An 18,089-nucleotide genomic window follows, 5' to 3' on the forward strand; every position below is an offset into this window, starting at 1 on the left:
TAGAAAGTAAATAAAAGATTTGCGACGTAAAAAGTAAATATATTATTTACGTCCAAGAGCGTTTTACTTGACAACCGATCAATCAAGTTCGTCAATATTTGATCAAGAATCCAAGAGTATGGCTTATGATATAAGTAGCGTCCAGTGTTACTTTTGGACCAACTAACAACACACCAACTGGACAACAAGCGCCATGCAGGAAACCAGCAGACAGAAAAGTGTTATGAAAGATTATTTAAGAATTTTCGATATTTGCGCTTTCTACGTTCAAAATGATCGATGGGCCAAAATGTTCTGCATTTATTTAACCATCTACCACGTGTTTACTTTTATATTAATGATAAATTCCTTTATCATTTTTATACCAGACACAGATAAAATGGCAGTTCTATTTCACCATTTTACCGTACTAGTAGATGTGGCCGCACATATCTTAATCACTTATAGTTACAGACCGACAATTAAAAGATTGATAGAAGGTTGGTAAGTTTTTCATTTAATTTTGGGCTTAATCTAATTTTAACTTAATTTGAATTTTTTTTAAACGACCTCCTTCTTCTCTACAGCTTATCAATTTCTTAAGCTTATAACGTTTTGATTTTTTAGAGATAAATGGCGCACAGAATCTTTTCAGTTTACCTCCGGCTTCCGGACAGTTTAGATAACACTGTTTTGAGCGTTATACTTTTTTCTTCAAGTTATGTACTCACTTTTTTATAATAATATATTATGGATGGAATTCATTTAAAATATATATTTATTACTTAGTTATTAAATATTTGTCAACTTTTTTCCTTGTACAACAGACAAACATTGGTAACCTTATATCCTTCTATACAGGATCTGATCCTGAAGGTAGAAATAAATATGGAAAGGTTACCCTATCGTAATTTGGTGAAAATAGGAAACACATGTTCGCTATTATGTTATTATATAACCATAATAACTAGGGAAGAGATTCCCACTCAGAGATCACGGGTTCGAATCCTGCTGTAGGCGCTTAGATTTTTCTTTTTCTAGGAGCTTCTAGTACACAGTCCGATCTTGGACAGTATAGTCTGCAATGCGAGAGGAAAATATCCAGAAGCCGGAAGTAGACTGGAAAAATAATCTTCGAGTGCCAATAACCTCAAATGTCGACGCGCCTTAAAATAAAGGAAAACAAATAATAATAAGGAAAATTTTCAAATTTTCAGGAATTTACGAGACACATGATTATGAAAGCGAATTAATAGATGAATTTGCGGCTAAAGTTCAAGATGAACGTCTGGAAAAATCTAAAAAAGTTTTAAAAGGGAATAACTTCGCCCGTTTTTTGACATGCATACTGCTCTTTCTGACAGGTGTCTCTGACAGGTGACTCTACAGCTATTTGTAATATTTATAGTTAACTCAACATCGCTTCGCGTGAATGAAGAAAGATTTGCAAGTGTTTATATGAAACTAGCGATTTAATTAATATTGGATATTGGATATAATATTGAAGCATTGTTAAATAGATAGATAGATTAGATTCTGGAAGGGCGGCCTTAAAGGCCTTGCCACCGCGACCCCGATCGCGATCTATGGTGGCTCCCACTGCTCTAGCACGCAATCCGGACACTTCCGCCTAATTAGACTCAATTCTGGAGAGCGACTCTTGGGTAAAGCTCTCAGGCCTTGGTTTTTCCTCCCCGAGAAATAACATCCTTAGCCACACGAGCCCCTCACACTGACACAACACGTGCAGTGAAGTGTCCTCCGCCTCCTTCTGACAGAACCTACAGAAGGCTATCATCTGCCAGGCCCCATGCGATGTATGTGTTTTCTGAGCCTGCAATTGCCAGTTAATAGGCCTACAATTATATTTATAGCCCCCAAGGCCTTGACGGATCAAGTCCGTCAGTCAGCTTTGACGAATAGCCTCTAATGAGCTCGTTCGCCTGTCTCTGCTCAGTGGTGACCAACCACCACTCCTAAGACCTCCTCTTCATCTATAATTAATTGGCCGCTCGCTTAGCGCACCTGGAAACCCCAATATAGAATTTCGAGCCAACGAATTCTCCCGCAACGCCTTTACGGGCCAATAAATCTGCCATTTCGTTCCCCAAGTTAAGCACAAAGCGCTAAATAATATCGATGACTACTGATATTATCCATATAAAGACTTTCAAAATCTCACTCGCTGGTGTCCCTCACTATGTTCCTTTAGATGTGACGCTAAGCCTAATTTGGAGACTAAATCGTTGCAATTTAATACACAAAACCTATTGTAAAATATATTATTAATATATTATGCGAACCTAATCATAATATATTATGACGGAAAACGGCAATTATCTTTCTACAGTTTGGACAAATGATTACGTCACCAAAAAGAATGAACTGTATTACTGAATATACAATGTTCGAAAATATGCAAATACGCATTTTTTGTTACAAAACATTGTTTTACAAATTTCAGATATGTATTAAAGAAGACAGAACGTTTTTTACTAATCCCAATGGTGTTCTTCGTATCAATAGACACTTGGACAGGTTACAGCCTGTTACTGATTTGGCAATTTTTCGGCATGATTTATGCTGTATGCATTCTATTTTGTATATATGACTTTTTATATTTATTTTATATAAAAATTATAACAGAATTTAAAATTCTGGATTATGCACTGAGTACAATCAAAGAAAGGGCTGCAGAAATTAAGGAATTAAATGAAAAGAAATATAATAAAACATTAGATCACAAGATGGGCGACTATTATGAGGAATCTATAAAACACTGCGTCATCCACCATATTCAGATTATAAGGTTAGTCTTATTTATTTCGTAAAATTAAAAAAAAAAAAACAAAGAACCAGCTGCAGACTTTTTAGATTTTCTCTTTCTAGGAGCTTCTTACAGCTCATTGTCCGGTGGACAGTTATGCCTGTAACAAGAACTCTTTCCGGTGCCAGCGATGTATTGAATAAAATTTCGGACGCCCATAACCTCAAGATGTTGACACGCATTAAATTAAATTTAAAAAATAAAAATAATAATTATTTCCAGTATTTGATTTTATTTTCAGTACCTTTCAGAGCATAAGAGACGCAGAAAAATGGATATACTTCTTTGGTTATGCCGTCAATTTAGGGCTATTAGTTTGCACTGGGTTTACTTTGGTCACCGTGAGTTCATTGTTTTAGAAAACTAATTTAAATTAACAAATTCTGTAATTAGTAAAACAAAAATTGTTAAATTTTCAGGATGACGTCATGTTGAAAGTTAAATTTCTCGTAATAATGGGCATTAACATGGTTTATGCATACTTCTTCTTTTGGATGGGACAGAAAATGTCTGATGCGGTATTTATGCCTATTTCTAAAATTACGGTTGGTCTTAAAATGCATTTCTTTATTTTTATTTATAAACAAAAACTTGTGTTTGTTTTAGAGTGAGAATATCTTATTGACATTACACACTGCGGATTGGCTTGATATGCCCAAGAAATGTCGCTCAACGTTACATCTAATTATGACTAGAACTATGAAGCCATTAATTGTGACGTCAGTCGAAGGGACCAAAATAACTACGGAAAATTTCATGGCGGTAAATGTGAACATTTTCTTATGGTAATTGTGTTGGTATATCAGTCTAGTAAGGTTATGAAAACATCTCAAATATTTGAGAAAAGTGTAATAATTTGAGCTCAAATTCTGGAGATATTTGGCTTAAGGGTTGCAAATTTTTTAGCAGCTTACGAGGGTCGTTTGAAAAGTCCGTGGAAAAATAAAAACTACTTAACTTTTTGGGGTAAACCTTTTTTATTTTTCAACATAGTCTCCTTTTAGGCTTATAAACTTCGTCCAACGCTGCTCTAGTTTGTTGATCCCTTCCGAATAATAGGATTTGTCCAAGTCTAAAAAATAGCCATTCGTTTCTGCAATCACCTCCTCGTTTGAATAAAATCTTTTTCCCGCCAGCCATTTCTTCATATTAGGGAACAAATAGTAGTCCGAGGGAGCCAAGTCTGGAGAATAGGGGGGATGTGAAACGAGTTGGAACCCCATTTCCATTAATTTTGCGACCACAACTGCTGAGGTGTGAGCTGGTGCGTTGTCGTGATGGAAAAGGACTTTTTTGTGGACCAATCGTGGGCGTTTTTCTTGCAGCTCGGTTTTCAAACGGTCCAATAACGATGAATAATATGCACCTGTAATAGTTTTACCCTTTTCCAGATAGTCGATGAGGATTATTCCTTGCGAATCCCAAAAGACAGTCGCCATAATCTTTCCGGCCGAAGGAACGGTCTTCGCCTTTTTTGGCGCAGATTCCCCCTTGGTAACCCATTGTTTAGATTGTTCTTTGGTCTCAGGAGTGTAGTGATGTATCCATGTTTCATCCACAGTGACGAAACGACGCTTAAAGTCCTGCGGATTCTTCTGGAACAGCTGCAAACCGTCCTTACACGATTTCGTTTTTGGTCAAGCGTGAGCAATCGCGGAACCCATCTTGCGGATAGCTTTGTCATGTCCAAATGTTGATGCAAAATATTATGTACCCGTTCATTCGAGATGCCCACAGCACTAGCAATCTCACGCACCTTCACTCTTCTGTCATCCATCACCATATCATGGATTTTATCAATGATTTCTGGAGTAGTAACCCCAACAGGGCCGTCCAGAACGTTCAGCGTCACTTGTGCCCATATGGCCACTCCGAAAATTTTGAAACCACTTATAAACTGTTCTAATCGAAGGTGCAGAGTCACCATAATGTTTATCAAGCTTCTCTTTAGTCTCCTGAGGCGTTTTGCCTTTCATAAAGTAGTGTTTAATCAACACACGAAATTCTTTTTCGTCCATTTTTTGAAAATCACTCAACTTCCGAAATAGACCGATCTGGCTGAAACTTGGTGTGTGTTCTTCCAAGAGATGCTACTAACTAAACATAACCTCGATACGCGCCAGTGGTGCTATCTCTCTGACTTTGCACGGACTTTTCAAACGACCCTCGTAATTAGTTATTGTTAAATATGTGGCGAATGCAAAACCTTTTCGCACTAAATTCGTAAAATTTTTGTTAATAGATTATCTTTTGAAATACTCGTCGTTCTATTGTGTTTTATTTATTTCAGCTCGTATCTGCTGCCTACTCGTATTTCAATACAGTAATACAAATGAAGGGATAACGAGAAACTAGTATTACTAATGTTTAAATTAGATAGTCAATTGTTATTTAATTAACCAACGAATGATTCAGATGAAAACACAATTTAAAATCAAACATGGCCGCATTAATTTCTCTTAAGTGATCTATTTAGTAAGTAAAGTAAAAAAAGATCAATATAACAGTGACTCTAAAGAAAACTTGGAAAATCAATTAATTATACTTACATAAAAATTACGAAAATCGAGAAGATAATCAGAGTACATACCTGTAACAGAAGAAATAAAACGAAAATTAGAAATTGCCTATTTTTCCGAGTGGGGCCTAACGTCCAACTACCAAATTAGGTGTCGTGGACGGAGGCGACTAGCAAACATAATTTACTATAAATTTCTCATATTCAATATTAAATATAATACAAGAACTAGAACGGAAATCGGACCCACTAAACCAGAGGTGGGTAAAGTGCGGCCCGCGGGCCACTTGCGGCCCTTTGAACATTTTCCTGCGGCCCGCAGCACAAAACGGCATATATAATACAAATTTAAATCATAAAATATTTCAAATTTTATGGTAATAAAGTTTGGTAATTTTCGCTAGTACAATTATTGTCTAAGGTTTAAATCTTTAGATTAGTAATCCGCGCTCTTTCTTTGTATGAATCGACTTATAGTTCGCCATTTTTACACCGACACAAAGCGTGTTGTCGCCGGTGAAGCTGCGGATTTTCGCTTCTTCTCTAGTTATTTATTTTATGGGGATATATAAATTTGAATGCAATCGCATTATTTTTATTTCGTCTGGCTTTTAATAGAAAAAATGATGAAGGAAGATATGAAGCAATTTCATAAAAATAACTAATGCCGTTTTTTTTTGTTGATTTGTTAATAAATTTCATTTTAATTAATAATCTGTATTATAAATAGATAAAAATAATTAATAAATAAGAACCCGAAATAAATATAAAAAGAAATATACAGGGTGTCCCAAGCTATATGGATAACGACTTTTTCTCGGAAACTAAGATAGCTAGAAAAAAACTAAAAAATACGTGTTCCCTTAGTTTTTTGTTAGGAATCCAAATTTACTTTGTAAATTTTTTTCGGTGCTTCCAGAAGCGAGATACAGGCACCAACTTCATTTTTTCAAATGGAAAGGGTGCGGTTTTTATTTCAGAAATAGATTCCTCTATTTTTTTAAAGAAAAATTTACTTGAACGGTTTTTTTCTGTGAGCGATATTTTACAAGTTATGAATGAAAACATGATTCTTATAAGAAATTTCAAAATGATAATATTATAACGGTTTTTTGATAGAATAAGAAGAAAAGTACTATTTTAATATAAATTTTACTCCTCATTAATATTACAGGTCATGCTCGAAATGGCCTCCACCATTAGAGATGCATAGACATGCTCTTTCCCGCCAATTGCCCCTTACTGCCAAAGAAATAGATTCAGCTTTAACCGACTTACAGGCATCTATTATTCTCTGCTTTAGTTCATCTACAGATGCAATCCCGGCTTGATTCTGATACACCTAGATTTAGAAATGCTTTTAGGTAAGCAGAAATAAGGAAAGAAAGAAAAAAGTTATGAATAATCACCTTCTTTTTCAGGTATCCCCAGAGGAAATAGTCCATAGGTGTCAAATTCAGAACGAGGTGTCACTGAATTCCCCCCCCCCGTGTCGATATAACACGCCCATCAAATTGCCTATCGAGATATCTCTTTACATGCCTGATGGTGTTATATCTGTTACGGTAAAAGTAGATATTGCGGCAAATGTACACATTTTCCGGTAAATGTGCACATTTTCCTCCTCGTTTGGGTAATGTGCATTCAACTAACATTTACAATTTCAAAGAAGGGAAATGTACATTGACCATGTCGTTTTGGTAAATGTGAGCACTTCAGGAACTTACAATAAAATGATCTTGTTTTACATTATTTATTTAATGTTTTGCTCTTCACTTCTTTCTTCATCTCTACTTTCTTAAGGGGAATTTTCAAAAAACATAAACTTTTACCCCTGGCAAATATTTAACAAAATTTTGTTATACTCCCGATAAATATTTGCACAGTTATAATAAAGAAAAGTATGTTATTATTATTATTAGTTTGATTGCCATCGTATTGGTCCTGAAAAACTAGGACGAAAATTGTATTTATGAATATTGGGATCATAACCTACGACATATTATATAATATGCAAAGAAAAGTATGTTTTGTTTGTCATTTACATTTTTTAATTAAAATAATTTTCGTTATTAAAGCCTTTTGTATTATGTTTATTTAAATAAATATCTTTTTACTGCAACAACATTTTTAATTTATTTGTATTCTAACTTTTCTTAAAACATGAAGGTAAGAGTATACATTTACCAAAACGTGAAGGCAAGAGTACACATTTGCCGGGAAATGTACATATACATTATATTCAGTTCACATATACCTAACTTTTTAGGAAATGTACACATTTTACGGTAAAAGTGTACATTTCCCAAGAATGTACATTTACCGTAACATATCCATCACGGGGGCTATTCAGTGGCCACCTAGTTCACCGTAGATGAACTAAAGCAGAGAATAATAGATGCCTGTAACTCGGTTAAAGCCGAATGTACTTCTTTGGCAGTAAGGGGCAATTGGCAGGAAAGAGCATGTCAATGCATCTCTAATGGTGGAGGCCATTTCGAGCATGATCTATAATGTTAATGAGGAGTAAAATTTATAATAAAATAGTACTTTTCTTCTTATTCAATCAAAAAACCGTTAAATATTATCATTTTGACATTTCTTATAAGAATCTTGTTTTCATTCATAACTTCTAAAATATCGCTCACAGAAAAAAACCGTTCGAGTAAATTTTCCTTAAAAAAAATAGAGGAATCTATTTCTGAAATAAAAACCGCACCCTTCCCATTTGAAAAAATGAAGTTGGTGCCTGTATCTCGCTTCTGGCAGCACCGAAAAAACTTTACAAAGTAAATTTGGATTCCTTACAAAAAAAACTAAGGGAACACGTATTTTTTAGTTTTTTTTCTAGCTATCTTAGTTTCCGAGAAAAAGTCGTTATCCATATAGCTTGGGACACCCTGTATATATACTGCGGCCCTCGGTAACAAACCAATAACCTTTTGCGGCTCTCGGTAATAAACCAATACCCTTATGTGGCCCTTTACAGAAAAAAATTGTCCACCCCTGCTCTAAACCAACAATACATCTTAGCTTAGCGGGTCTACCCTGTAACTGCATCGGTTATCGTTTACTTCCGTTTTCAAGTCAAAACTATATAATTCGTAATTTTAGCGAATTATAGCTGTTAATAATGGGCGAACAAAACAAAAATGGTGCTATATGGAATGTAAACAATTAAGAAATAAATTTTTTAGGCATTTATATCTAATTAGCAAAAATAATAGGTTAGAGTTTATTAGTAATAAGAATATTATTTGTAATCGACAATATAAGTTTCTATATAAAAGTAAAAAGAGAGAATATGTTTTGACATTTAGTAGACAATTGAAGAAAGTTTGGAATTCTTAAGATTTTTTTGGTTAATTATTAAAAAACTGGGAAATAAGAATTTTATCTGCTTGTCGAGAATTAAAAGTGATAAATTGGATAGAACATTTTAGTCCAGCTGGGCGTACGAATTCAATAAGTTTGACGCCGCCTTTAACAGGTGTTGGTGGTACTTGGATTGAGTTATAAGAAGTTATATTATTAAGGAGGTAAATTTTTTTTTTTTTTTATTGATTTCAAGTCGTAATAATTTCTTTTATATATTATATACTATAGGAGTGTCTACTTAACTCATTACTGCGGTACAAGGATTGTATAAACGGAAAGAGTTCAGTGTGTGGACTCCGGTGGGCGTTACTAGGAGCTTTTCCACGAAAATGGGTTTGAAACAAGGATGTTTATTATCTCACCACGGATGTTCTCGTTATATATAAATGATATACATGAGACCCTGTAAGGTGGTATACGTATTGCGGGTATAAATATTAGATATTTATTATACGCCGATGATATTGTTATAATGACTGATGCCCCTCTCCATACTTCAAAGAATGATAAATAATTTTTTCACTGTATTGTCAATATTGGAACTCATCAGTGAACCAAACCAAGTAGAAAATAATGATTGTTAGTAATGGTGGGAGATTAGCGCGAAATGAACATTCGTCACATCTTGACTATAAGTGGTGGGAGATTCGTGAACAATTATGATGTCCCCATATCAGCTAAAATGGAAGTGTTTTAACGCTGTTTCAAGAGCAGATTATTGGTTATGCTGCGCTAGTTTGGGTTTTTAGGCGGTTTGTTTCTATAGAAAGAGTATTCACCTTTTGCATTAAAAAAATATTCTCTCTTCCACGAAATTCGCCGGACTATACAGGGTGTTCAGCATAAGACTACGGTAACTTCGGGAGGCGATTTTGGGCATCATTTGCAACAAAAAATTCCATATAAACTATGGCTCGATTCGGCTCCGTTTTATAGATATTTTTAATTTTATGTTTTTTCAAAGTGTTACTACTTTTTAGCAAAAAGTTGTCTATATTTCTCAAACTATTAAAGCTACAGCTATTTTAATAAGCTCATTAGAAAGAAGGTTAAATTTCCTTTTAAATAAGCTAATTTGTATTCCAAAATAATAATATTAAGTATTTTACTTTGTGGCCCAAACATAAGAAATAGCAAGTTTCTAATTTTTTCCAAAAACTTTGACTTCATTTTTCTCAAAAACTTTTTATATGAAAAAACCGTGCACTATTCAGGAAAAACATCTACATACGATCACCTTTCGAACGGTATACAATAATTGGGGTTATGTTAAAAATTGACGCAGAAATCTGTTATTAATTGCAAAAAAGTAGGCCTCAAAACAGCGTCGGCATTATGAAAGGAATTCACCTACCATAAGAATATAACTGATCAGAATCATCAAATCCAGTACGATTTTTTGCAAACGTGTAATTAATTAATTAATTAATTTAAGGACTATATTCAAAAATATAAAATTTACATTGTAAATAATAAAATAAAATAAAAAGAAGAATAATGAATATGATGTTAAATGAGTGTTAGGTACTAATTTCAAAATTCCAAAAGTTTATTGAGTAGTTCAAGAAAATCTGTGATTTATTCACATTATTTGGCATATTTCTTTAATTAACTAAAGAATAACACACAGTCCTAAACTCGTTAAACGAAAATCCTTTCTTTCGAAATTGGTACCTAACACTCATTTAACATCATATTCATTTTTCTTCTTTTTATTTTATTTTATTATTTATATTGTAAATTTTATATTTTTGATTATAGCTCTTAAATTAATTAATTATTAAATTACACGTTTGCAAAAAATCGTACTGGATTTGATGATTCTGATCAGTTATATTCTTATGGTAGGTGAATTGCTTTCTTAATGCCGACGCTGTTTTGAGGCCTACTTTTTTGCAATTAATCACAGATTTCTGCATAACCCCAATTATTGTATACCGTTCGAAAGGTGATCGTATGAAGATGTTTTTCCTGAATAGTGCACGGTTTTTCCATATAAAAAGTTTTTGAGAAAAATGAAGTCAAAGTTTTTGGAAAAAATTAGAAACTTGCTATTTCTTATGTTTGGGCCACAAATTAAAATACTTAATATTATTATTTTGGAATACAAATTAGCTTATTTAAAAGGAAATTTAACCTTCTTTCTAATGAGCTTATTAAAATAGCTGTAGCTTCAATAGTTTGAGAAATATAGACAACTTTTTGCTAAAAAGTAGTAGTACCTTGAAAAACCATAAAATTAAAAATATCTATAAAACGGAGCCGAATCGAGCCATAGTTCATATGGAATTTTTTGTTGCAAATGATGCCCAGAATTGTCTCCCGAAGTTACCGTAGTCTTATGCTGAACACCCTGTATAGTATATTTGGAAACAAGGGATAGTCCGTTATCGTATCAAGTATATTCATAAAGTATTGTCACTGGATAATTCCAGGTTATCCAAGTTGCTTGCACAAGGAATTATTAATAAAAATATTAATAAAAAATATGATTGTGAGATAAATTATAGCAATATATCTAATACAGTTAATTTGTTGGATAAAACTAAACAAGAATTTAAATGTAGTTTATTGTCAAAAGCAAATGGTTCTTATTGTAATAGTAAATTTCTGATAAGGTTATTTATTTTAAATTTAATAAATCTATTTATTAGAATAATTATTTTTCATTGCCCAATCAAATAATTTATTGGAGAATGTATGACAAAAAGAACTTCCCAATGAAAGCTATTAAAACGATTACCAAAAATTCCTCCCTACAAGAAGTGAGAGAAAATAAAAGAACATATAAATAATTTTAAATAAATGGAAAGTAAATAGCAAATTTGCGATGGAAAAAGGAAATATATTATTTATGTCATCACAACCGACCAATCAAGTTCGTCAATATTTGATCAAGAATCCAAGAGTATGGCTTATGATATAAGTAGCGTCCAGTGTTATTGTTGGACCAACTAACAACACACCAACTGGACAACAAGCGCCATGCAGGAAACCAGCAGACAGAAAAGTGTTATGAAAGATTATTTAAGAATTTTCGATATTTGCGCTTTCTACGTTCAAAATGATCGATGGGCCAAAATGTTCTGCATTTATTTAACCATCTACCACGTGTTTACATTAATATTAATGATAAATTCCTTTATCATTTTTATACCAGACATAGATAAAATGGCAGTTCTATTTCACCATTTTACCGTCGTAGGAGATATGGCCGCCCATGTCTTAATCTCCTATTATTACAGACCGACAATTAAAAGATTGATAGAAGGTTGGTAAGTTTTTTATTTAATTTTGGGCTTAATCTAATTTTAACTTAATTTGAATCTTTTTTTAAACTTCCTCCGTCTTTCTCTTCAGCTAATCAATTTTCAAAACTTACATTTCTTTTATTTATTTATTTTTTTTGGAGATCAATGGCGCCCAGAATCATTGCAATGCGCTGCCAGCCTCTGGGCAGTTTTCTCTCATTTCAGGCAAATCTGTTTTGAGCATTATACTTTTTTCTTCGAGTTAAATATAAAGTAAGTGGGGGGAAGATGCCACACTTAACACTTATTTCCGTTTTGTAGGAAACTGGGTTATCGAAAAACAACACCAAATGTATCAACGTCAAGGTTGTTTTTTACTCTTTAATTACAAATATATATATATATATGTATATATATATATATATATGTATATATATATATGTATATATATGTATATATATATATGTATATATATGTATATATATATATGTATATATATGTATATATATATATGTATATATATTAGTATATTTAATTAAATGCAAAACCGATAAAAACGCATTTGAATGAAATTTGGCAAAACTGGCATCTTCCCCCAAAATTGGCATCATGTGGGGAAGATGCCAGTTGATTCGGGGGAAGATGCAACAATATCTTAAGATATAATTGAGAAAGAAAAAATTACAAATTTAATGTTAGGTAAACAGCAAAATATTCTCATTAAATACTGAGGGGAAGGAACACCGAACAAAAGACATTTTTTGCAATGCAAATTGTCTTTGCTGCAAATTTCATCTAGCCATCTCTTGCATGTTATGCATTGAATCCAATCGCATTTTGGGCCCTTCCTATCATAAAAATAACCTTTACACTCAATACAAAAATCATCGTCCTCCTCTTCAATGTCACTCTCACCATTGGTCATTACCAAATTATCGGGAGCGGAGGATGCTGAAGATGAACTGTCCTTCCTTTTCTTTTTCTGCTGCACTTTTCCCCCTTTTTTTGTCGGCAGAGCAGCCTTTCTTCTCAATGCCTCCCGTTTCTCCACCGTCGTAAGGACTTCAGCAGTTTGTTTCTTTCTTCGAGTTTGCTTGGGTTTCTGAAATCTGGGGATAGGACTAATTTCTTCAAAAGAAGTGATGGCACCGCTGCTGCTTGTTGAAGCTATTGCCAGAGGTGCGTTAACTTCTTGTGTGGCATTCAAATTTTCTTTTATATTGTCAGAAATGGTATAAGCATGTTCTGGAATGTTCTGGATAAATTCCGCATGCAGAAAATCCCACGCTGTCATTTCCAACAGTGACTGCCCTATTTCACGCGGCGCTCAGCAAAAACCCAAATTGAAGTCTGGTGATTCTGCGTCCTGGTTGTTAAGGGCCTGGCTGCCAAAAAGTTTTGTCTTTGATTTCTATTCCCTATAACATGATATTAGTTAGTTTTCCTTTTTATTTAATAGTTTTTAATGCTGGGTCAATATGGCCCGAGGTGACGGCTTATGGCACTTCACATAAGGTGACGGCTCAAGGGTTAATAATATTAATGTATTATACAAAAACTATATTTCGGGTGTCAGTAATTGTTTTATATTGATTTTATATTATAAAATATATCATTATAATGTAATAATGAACGAGAATCAATATGAAATTGAAACACTTCAATAGGTGGCATCTTACCCCAAGCACTGGAGGGAGATGCCATATAGGTTTATTTTTGTACTAAGACTTCAGTCATGTTGTTTCAAGCTAACACGTAATCACCAAGATGCACACTAAACAAATATCACGGAATTATTACGTTTAATCTAGTCAATCCATCATCAAACCTTAAGTATCGACAACGAAATATTATAACATGGGTACTCACCAAGTTCAAAGAGTTGAATTTTCAGTTTAACGACTATTAAACTAGATATAAATAGAAATACTCACAAGCACGGTATTCACAGTTGTTTACTACACGCTTTAACGTAGGAATCGCTGTCATCCAGTTGCAGATATGCAAAATCTGACGATACTTGCATCTTCTCCCAACTGGCATCTTCCCCCCACTTACCTTATAATTATTAGTAATATATTTATTACTTAGTAATCGAATATTTGTCAATTTTTTACCCTCTACTATAGACAAACATTGATTACCTTAGATTCTTCTATACTTGGTCTGACCTAGAAGTCAGAAATAAATATGGAAAGGTTACACAGGTAGTAATTTGATCAAAATAGGGAATAATTGTTCGCTTTTATGTTATTCTATAATAGCCAGGGAAGAGTTTCCCAGTCAGAGATCACAGGTTCGAATCCAGCTGTAGGCGCTTAGATTTTTCTCTTTCTAGGTGCTTCTAGTACACTGTTTTCCCTAGGCCGGAGGGGAACTGAAAAAACCTCCGGGCGCCAATAACCTCAAATGTCGACGCGCCTTAAAATAAAGGAAAAACAAATAATAATAAGGAACATTAATTTCAAATTTTCAGGAATTTACGAGACACATGATTATGAAAGCGAATTAATAGATGAATTTGCGGCTAAAGTTCAAGATGAACGTCTGGAAAAATCTAAAGAAGTTTTAAAGGGGAATTATTTCGCTTGTTTTTTGACATGCATAATGATCTTTCTGGCAGGTGTCTTTGACAGGTGACTATTTGTAATATTTATAGTTAACTCATCATCGCTTCTTGAATAAAGAAAGAAGTGTTTATATCAAATTAGCGAACAATTTAATAATAAACATAAGCCTAAGCAAGTTAAGTAGATAAATAGATTCTAGAAGAGCGGCCTTAAAAGCCAACGCCACCGCGAACCTGATCGCGATCTATCGCGGCTCCCACCACTCTAGTGCTCCCCCTCCAGACCCGTCCTTTTGATCAGACTCTTAATTCTGGAGAGCAACTTCTGGGTAAAGCTCTCAGGCCTTGGTTTTTCCTCCCCGAGGAGTAACATCCTTAGCCAGACAAGCCCCTCACACTGACTCAACCTGTGCAGTGCCGTTTCCTACGTCTCTCCTCCTCCTCGTCCTGACAGAACCTACACCTGCCAGGCCCATGCGTTGCGTGTGATTTCTGGGCCTGCAGTGGCCACTTAATAAGCCTAATATTATCTTAATAACCACACGGCCATGACGGATTAAGTCTGCCGTCAGCTTTGGCGAATAGCCCCTAATTGAACTCCATTCGCCTCTCTCTGCCCAGTAGTGGCCAACCACCTCTCCTGAGACCTCTTCTGCATCCATAATTTGATGGCCGTACTCTTAAAGCATCTGGAAACCCTAAAATAGGGTTCTGGGCCAACGAAGTCTCCTGCAACGCCTTCAAGGGCAAATAAATCTAACACTTCGTTCCCCAAGTTAAGTAAAAAGTGCTGAATAATATCGATGACTGCTGGTCCATCTAAAGACTTTAAAATCCCACTGGCTTGTGTCCCTCACTATGTTATCCTAGATCTGACGCTAAGTCTAAACTAGCGACTAAAACGTTGTAATTTAAAACACAAAACTTATTATAAGAAAAATTGCAAGTAAGAAAAAATTTTAATTTAAAATTTATAATAACTAGCTGTACCCGTTCACACGTTGCTGTGTTTAACAAAAAGGCAGTTTTGATACCTCAAACATAATTTATTAATGACCAAATGTATACAATACATCGAAATGAAAATTAACAATAAAATTATCCCTACTTCAGAGTACAGTAGTGTCCTTGCAAAGGTAGCATTTTTACATAATGTGAAAAATTCAGTTAATGTTGTTGGAGGTGGTGACATTGCTCTTGCACCTACATTTTCTGATGTAAAGTACACACGCTGTCCATTTTCTGCTAAATGAACAACCGTTGGATATCGCTCATGAATGGAAAATGATAAAATACGCCATACGGCCTCATTGCTACTTATATAGCGTCCCAGTTGATATTGGGTGACTTCATCGTTAGATGCAGTTGTATTTTCCACTCCAAACACTGCCATATCGCTTCCTTTGTTCACATATTTGCAAATATATTTTATAGCTTTCACTGAATTGCAGTACCCAACATTTATGTGTGCGTTATACGTTTTTAGTAGTAATGGAGAATATGGTACTACCCAACGATTATCAACGTCAATAGTATTGTTGAGTTCTTTTAGTTTAATGGATTTTCCACCATCTTCGGTATAATTTATTCTCGTATTAATAATTGCAAAAAACTGTTTTTCATGGTTTTCATGGTTACACTTTTAACAAATATTACTAATTAAATGTTATTTTGATATTTTTGGGATATTTATTCGAGTGCACCTAGAGCCCCAACTCTGATTTTAAAAAAACTTTGCAAAAACCTTCCCGGGGATATACCTAATAATTTCCCAAATTTTCACGGCGATTGGATGTATGGTTTTTGAATCTATCGAGTACAAACAAACAAACAGACACACATTCATTTTTATATATATAGATTATGCGAACCTAATCATAGTGTACGTATTATGACGGAAATCGGCAATAATCTTTCTACAGTTTGGACTAATAGTTACCTCACCAAAAAGCAAGAACAGTACAATGTTTGAAAATATGCATTTTTTGTAATTAAATAATTGTTTTACAAATTGCAGATATGTATTAAAGAAGACAGAACGTTTCTTACTAATCCCAATGGTGTTCTTCGTATCAATAGACACTTGGACAGGTTACAGCCTGTTACTGATTTGGCAATTTTTCGGCATGACTTATGCTGTATGCATGCTATTTTGTCTATTTGACTTTTTACATTTATTTTATATAAAAATTGTAACAGAATTTAAAATTCTGGATTATGCACTGAGTACGGTCAAAGAAAGGGCTGCAGAAATTAGGGAATCAAATGAAAAAAAATATAATAAAACATTAGATCACAAGATGGGCGACTATTATGAGGAATCTATAAAACACTGCGTCATCCACCATATTCAGATTATAAGGTTAGTCTTATTTATTTCGTAAAATTAAAAAAAAAACAACAAAGAACCAGCTGCAGACTTTTTAGATTTTCTCTTCCTAGGAGCATCTTACAGCTCATTGTCCGATGGACAGTTATGTCTATAAAGAGAGAAGACTGTCCTGAGCCAGCGATGCACTAAATCAAATTATGGGCGCCGATAACCAATGATGTTTTAATAGTTGTTGTGGTTTCATTTTCAGTATCTTTCATAGCGTAAGAGACACAGAAAAATGGATGTACTTCATTGGAATAGCCGTCAATTTAGGGCTATTAGTTTGCACAGGGCTTACTTTGGTCACCGTGAGTTCATTGTTTTAGAAAACTAATTTAAATTAAAAAATTCTTTAATTAGTAAAACAAAAATTGTTAAATTTTCAGGATGACGTCATGTTGAAAGTTAAATTTCTCGTAATAATGGGCATTACGATGGTTTACGTATTCTTTTTCTTCTGGATGGGACAGGATATATCTGATGCGGTATTTATATAAATTTTTGAAATTGCATTTTATCTTATTTATAAATAAAAGATTGTGTTTGTTTTAGAGTGAGAATATCTTATTGACTTTACACACTGCGGATTGGCTTGATATGCCCAAGAGATGTCGCTCAACATTACATCTAATTATGACCAGAACTATGAAGCCATTAATTGTAACGTCAATCGATGGGACCAAAATAACTACGGAAAATTTCATGGCGGTAAGTTTGAATATGTTCTCTTCAGTGAAATTATGAAAACATCTCAAATATTTGAGAAAAGTGTAATAATTTGAACTCAAATTCTGGAGATATTTTCCTTAAGGGTTGCAAATTTTTTTAGCGAATTATTTAGGTATTATTAAATATGTGGCGAATGCAAAACCTAAATTCGTAAAGTTCTTGATAATGGATTATCTGCTGAAATATCTCTACATTGTGTTTTATATGTTTCAGCTCGTATCTGCTGCCTATTCCTACTTCAATACGATAATACAGATGAAGGGATAAGGAGAAACTAGAATAGTCAATTTAAAAACCGGAAACATCATCTGTAGCACAAAAATGAACAGCTTTATTGAAGAAATCCAACTGTAATACGAGTTTTGTTGTAGTAGAAGATGCACATAACTTATTGTGAAGGCATTGTTTAAGGCGTAAGTGTCACATTAAATAAAAGATAATAGTAAAGTTGGTCACATGTTTAG

The 18,089-nt window shown here is 33.9% G+C and overlaps 3 protein-coding genes across 8 annotated transcripts in view; 2 read left to right on the plus strand and 1 right to left on the minus strand.

Annotated features, from left to right (window-relative positions):
• The window catches only part of exp (expansion), a 384,871-nt gene that overhangs the window by 223,240 nt on the left and 143,542 nt on the right, over window positions 1-18,089 (minus strand). The window lies entirely within an intron of this gene.
• Window positions 27-7,767, plus strand: LOC141458359 (uncharacterized). Its single transcript, XM_074136230.1, has 7 exons — window positions 27-479; window positions 1,197-1,356; window positions 2,444-2,788; window positions 3,048-3,147; window positions 3,226-3,324; window positions 3,413-3,568; window positions 5,097-7,767. The coding sequence occupies exons 1-7, from the start codon at window positions 194-196 to the stop codon at window positions 5,148-5,150; spliced, it is 1,200 nt and encodes a 399-aa protein (XP_073992331.1). The 5' UTR covers window positions 27-193; the 3' UTR covers window positions 5,151-7,767.
• Window positions 11,592-18,072, plus strand: LOC141458752 (uncharacterized). Its single transcript, XM_074137137.1, has 7 exons — window positions 11,592-11,973; window positions 14,430-14,589; window positions 16,540-16,884; window positions 17,105-17,204; window positions 17,283-17,381; window positions 17,449-17,604; window positions 17,839-18,072. The coding sequence occupies exons 1-7, from the start codon at window positions 11,688-11,690 to the stop codon at window positions 17,890-17,892; spliced, it is 1,200 nt and encodes a 399-aa protein (XP_073993238.1). The 5' UTR covers window positions 11,592-11,687; the 3' UTR covers window positions 17,893-18,072.

Source organism: Rhodnius prolixus, unplaced genomic scaffold (genome assembly GCF_049639745.1).
Source record: "Rhodnius prolixus isolate KJV_2025 unplaced genomic scaffold, Rpr scaffold_5, whole genome shotgun sequence".
In the NCBI taxonomy this organism is placed as follows: Eukaryota; Metazoa; Arthropoda; class Insecta; order Hemiptera; family Reduviidae; genus Rhodnius; species Rhodnius prolixus.

Excerpts from the sequence above, each read along its gene's own strand:
- LOC141458752 (XM_074137137.1), top strand. The coding sequence starts at position 11,688 with ATGCAGGAAACCAGCAGACAGAAAAGTGTTATGAAAGATTATTTAAGA. Across the intron at positions 17,205-17,282 it reads CAGGGCTTACTTTGGTCACC|GATGACGTCATGTTGAAAGT; the intron begins GTGAGTTCATTG and ends TTAAATTTTCAG. Across the intron at positions 17,382-17,448 it reads GACAGGATATATCTGATGCG|AGTGAGAATATCTTATTGAC; the intron begins GTATTTATATAA and ends TGTTTGTTTTAG.
- LOC141458359 (XM_074136230.1), top strand. The coding sequence starts at position 194 with ATGCAGGAAACCAGCAGACAGAAAAGTGTTATGAAAGATTATTTAAGA. Across the intron at positions 3,148-3,225 it reads CTGGGTTTACTTTGGTCACC|GATGACGTCATGTTGAAAGT; the intron begins GTGAGTTCATTG and ends TTAAATTTTCAG. Across the intron at positions 3,325-3,412 it reads GACAGAAAATGTCTGATGCG|AGTGAGAATATCTTATTGAC; the intron begins GTATTTATGCCT and ends TGTTTGTTTTAG.